The sequence below is a fragment of the Triplophysa dalaica genome, chromosome 9, assembly GCF_015846415.1.
Source record: "Triplophysa dalaica isolate WHDGS20190420 chromosome 9, ASM1584641v1, whole genome shotgun sequence".
NCBI classification, from domain to species: Eukaryota; Metazoa; Chordata; class Actinopteri; order Cypriniformes; family Nemacheilidae; genus Triplophysa; species Triplophysa dalaica.
Genome location: NC_079550.1, coordinates 23555605 through 23560604, shown reverse-complemented (window position 1 = coordinate 23560604; position 5000 = coordinate 23555605). Strand labels below are relative to the sequence as shown.

General features: G+C 37.4%; 1 protein-coding gene across 2 annotated transcripts in view; it reads right to left on the bottom strand.

Annotated features, from left to right (window-relative positions):
* Positions 1 to 5000, bottom strand: part of LOC130428571 (mitogen-activated protein kinase kinase kinase kinase 5) — a 34480-nt gene that overhangs the window by 26268 nt on the left and 3212 nt on the right. For both annotated transcript variants that reach the window (XM_056756717.1, XM_056756716.1), the window contains exons 2-3: positions 177 to 234; positions 1 to 82 (exon numbers count right to left, since the gene is read on the bottom strand). The exon at positions 1 to 82 is cut by the window's left edge and continues 9 nt beyond it. In XM_056756717.1, the coding sequence (XP_056612695.1) occupies positions 1 to 82; positions 177 to 234 (140 nt within the window). The remainder of the gene's footprint in view (positions 83 to 176; positions 235 to 5000) is intronic.

Sequence of the window (5000 nt, the reverse complement as noted above, 5' to 3'; positions counted from 1 at the left end):
CTGCCATAGTACGCCACAATGTTCCTGTGCTTACAACTGCGCACCATCACAATCTCCTGCTGGATGACTGAGAAATCATCCTCTATTACACACAAACAGACAGACGGTGTTCAGCAGACATTGTGTGTGTGTGTGTGTGTTGTATAGTGTCAGTGGTGAATGGTCACAGCTCTCACCAGGCTCCAGTTTGATTATTTTAATGGCTGCCAGTTCTCCATTCTGTTTATTACATGCCTGAAAACACACACAAACAGACACACATGCACACACACGCACGCACACACATCGACGGACGCACAAATATGTGCATGCACACACACAAACACACACAAACAAACACATGAACACACAATTAGATGTTGGACTTTAAGCGTGGAAACTTGCTGATGGAGTTGTGTTTGTGTGGGGGGGTTAACCATGACCCATAAAGAAACACAGAAAACACTCCTACACACTCACACAACAATACACACGCGAGTGACTCAGATCACACACACCCATCTTCATCATCTGACACAATGGTTTGTCAGATGATGTCCCATAACACCACATTTCTGCCTTTTTAAATCCAGTGTTGAAAACGTGTGATGCTCAACAGATGAAGGAGCGTTACAGAGATTTGAGTGAAGCAGGAAGAGTGACAGAACAGAGAACAACAGATCATCATCAGATTACAGTTCCTTTCAACTGCTAAACAGACTGAATGTGTGCATCATTTCTCATGGCTTTCACACAAAACCCATTCTGTGACCACTTTTGTTTGGAACACTTTTGTCATTCATATTCAAATGCTATCACACTGCTTTCAGTACTCTTACAGTTTTTGTTCAATTGCTAACATCCCTTTGACTAACATGAACACTCAAAACAATGTACTGTCGCTGCTGTTGGTTTTACTAAACCCATCCTTGTTCACAGCACATAAAGAATGCAAGTAACTGAATGAACGTAATTTAGCTGTTATTTATGAATAAATGAATGAGCATGCTTTGTGTGAGACTACATTTAGGCAGTACATTTGGAAATTTAGATTTTCAGTAAAGAAAAATGATTTTTTGGAGCTTGATGTTCATTAATCATTGAGGTTCAAAAGAGTTTGTTCTATTTTTCAGTTTTAGGGTGGCCATAATTTAGAAGAGTGGTACATGAGGTTTATGCGCGCCCATGATGTCTATTGCATCATTCAATGACCTTTAACTGTGCTAAAATGCAAGTACTGAGACACCTCTCGTCTGATTTACTCGTTGTGTTTTGACTTACATGTAGTAAGTCCATTGAGAAGGATAAATATTGAGTTGAATTAACTTAAAATGACTTGCACTATTGGAATGGTTTGGATTACTCAAAAAACGCATTGAACAACTTAACGCAGCTTTTTTAAATTAATTCAACAAATCAACTTTTTGACAACGTCAAAATTAGCACAAGGTCCATATGTTGTGACCAAACCATTACTGTAACACGATTCACGTTGTTTTCACACAATACTCACAATGTAAACCCGAATAAATTGGCAATACTCAAACATCTGAGTTTTAGAGGTCCTTGGTTTAAGTAAGCAGAACTTTCAAATTTTGTTTACTGTTAAGTTAAAGTTCTTACCAAATCTTAGCAAGTCTGACTTAAATATTTAATTGTTCCTTTTTATGAAATTAGGTATGACAGAACTTAAATAAATAAGTACACTGAAATTTCATATTTTTAAGTTAACCAAACTAAATTATTTTTTCTATTTCTTAGTCTTACTATGCACCTTGATTTACACAATCCAAAATGAGCAAGAAGAGACTGATCTCAGACCTGGCAACACTAACAAGTCTTTAACGTTACTAAAAACATTTTTTTTTTTATTCACTCTCCTAATGCAGTCTGACTCAAAGCATGCTGGGAACTGGAAATCCATCTCCACCAATTGTGTTGAATTAGCATTTTTAAATTAAGTAAATTGAACAAGGAGTAAATTAATGTTTTTAGTTTTAGTCAAAACTTCAATTTAATAAAAAAGAATCATTATACTTCAGTCAAAAGTAAAAAGTGTTTCAGGAACTTAAAATATTTAAGTAAGTAGAACCTTTTTACAAAATTAAGTTTACATGACTTAATCTGTTTTTTGGGTTTACAGTCCAGAAAAGACATCCGATGTGATGTTGATGAGAACTTGTGGCCGAATGCGAGAGAGGGAGGACTAGAACCCTCACTATACTTTTGTTGATTTTATTTGAATTCTTTCTTTTTTCATCATCATTTCAGCCCTGAAACTTTGTTCCTCTTTTTTCACCTTTGTAGTATAACTTTCTATATAACGATGAAGTACTACTCTATAAACAAAGAAAGAAAACTTTATTAAAAAGTGCTGTAGTACGTCAATTAAACTGAGTTGTTCTATTTGAAAGAGTGATTATATAACCATATAATGAGCTTTCCTGTAGCTCAGTGGTAAGCTCATTAACGACGCAAGGTTGTGGGTTCGATCCCAGGGGGTTGCATATACCTATGTAAAAATGTATAGGATAAAGCAATGATAGTCGCTTTGGATAAAAGCGTCTGCCAAATGCCTAAATGTAAATATTGTCGAGTGTTGCGATGAGATTATCTTGTGGCATGTTTTGTTGGTCGAAGTGAGTTTTGGAGGAGAGATGAAGTGCTTGTCATGTTGGTGATGCAGGCCGCGTGAAGACTGTTGAAAATGTGGCTTCAGTATTGAACAATGCTTGTTAGCAGTTGAAAAAAAAAACACAAAACACAAGTACAACTGCACAAATACACAAACACTTCACTTAGTCACAACTTTAAATACACAAAAATGAACATGAGCGAAACTGCATGTGATTCACACGTCTGGTTTTACAGGTTTATTCTGGGGCTGTGAGTGGGTGAGAGAGAGAGAGAGAGAGAGATATGCGTCTTAACTTCAGTTTATGCTCATAATTAAATTGTGTATTTTTATCAAACTGCTAACATTTCCTCTAAACACACACACGCAAGCACATAATCACACACACGGACAGAGAGAGAGAGAGAGAGAGAGAGAGAGAGAGAGAGAGAGAGAGGGAGGGAGGGATAAGAATGCTACTTTCACTTCTTCATTTACTCTGATGAGCACCTGCTTGACACACGATAGGAATGAAGGTTACTTTTAAAATGTACTTCACTACAAATGACTACAGTCACTACAGTCACTACAGTCATTTGTAACGTATTTGGTTAGATGACACAAATTCTGTGACTTAATCTAAATACTTGAGAATACTTTGGAATACTGGTAAGGGGCGTGACACAAAGGGACCACCAAACAGAGGACTTGGTTTTCCTCTGCAATTTATTTTAAACAACATTAGTTTTGCATGCAAAAATATGATCTATAAACAAAATAAAAAATCTTTACACATCATCTTGTTTGAATGCATTGTGTTTCATGGAAACTTGTTTCCATCACTAAAAAAAAAATCTTTTTTAAAAAATGCGAGATTTAAACTCGCAGTTGCAAGTTATGAAATCAGAAATAGTAAGTTTATTTAATGCAATTCTGACTTTATAACAATTCAGAGTTTTTATTTCAATTCGCAAGTCAGTGTTTTTTCTCTTTTCGGACTGACAGGTGCAATTGTGAGTGTGTATCTCTAATGACTAACACAAATTAAACGAGGGACTCGCAAACATGAAAACAATGGATGATCATTCAGGTGACCACAGACATTAAAGATTCAAGGGTCAAACCCAAGATTCAAACTTATTTTGCGTGAAAGAGCTTATTGAGAAAAGTACTAAATTAAAATGAATATGCAATTTCTATGAACCCAGATCTCTCTTATTTTGTTAAAATGACTCCAGTTTTGCATATTCTGCGAGACGCATGAACATGAGCAGAAGTGTAGTTTGGGATGCGTTCTTTCAGAATGACTGAAATGACAGAATCACTGTTTACATTCACTGCCCGTTACAGTTTATTTAAAGTTGTAATGAAATAAATGCCATTGAAATTCCTAGTAATCACTTTGATAATCTAAAATACTTATGTTGTAACTGTAATTTGGTTACCAACATTTAAAAAGAAACTGTAATACAGTTACTCACATTTGTTATCTCCCCAGCCCTGCGGGTGTGATTGGCACATCAGAGTGATTCTGGTTTATTGTGTGCTTTTCAAAGGAGGAGTGGTCAGAGAGATTGTAAAAGAGTGTAAAGGACATTAAAACCTCTGTCTTTACTCACAGGCATCAACCAATCACATCAGAACGAGAAGAAAATAATCCAGAAAGATTCAAACACTGGTTTATCTGAAAAAAAGGAGTGTGCATGGGTGGGTGCGCGCGCATGTGTGAACGTACGTGTGTGTATGTTTGTCCGTGTGTGTACATGCATGCGTGCGTGTGTGTTTGTCTGTGAGTGTGTGCATGTCTATATGTGTGTGTGTGTGTGCGTGCGTGTGTGTGAGCGTGAATGCATGTGTGTGTTTGCGTGCGAGTGCAATAGTGCATGCGTGTATACGCGTGCATGCATGTGTACGTGTGTGTGTGTGCGCGCGCGTGCGTGCGTGCATGCGGGCGTGGGTACGTCTGCATGTGTACGTACGTGTGTGTGTGCGTGTGTGCGTGCGTTTGTGCACATGCGTGTGTGGGTATGTCTGCATGTGTGCTGATCTATAAAGGTTTCTGTAAGTCCCCACAATTCAAAAGCTTATAAATGAAACAAATTGATGTTTATGTGTAAATTCAGAATGCAGGATATGATATTTAGTTTAAATCATGATGATTATAGAAACTATAGAGGGATAAAACCTGCGTATATTTTGGGAACAGATTGTACTTAAAGGTACTAGCTGTGTATAAAAGTCTATCGAATGAGGTCATACGGACAACTTAGTAAACACGTCTGTGCGTGTGCGTGTGTGTGGGGGGGGTCAGAACCGTCTGTTCCACAGGAACAACATCACCCCACCACCTGACCTTTAACAGTGACTGTCTCACACAGATCTCTTCTGAAAGAGATGACCGCAGTTT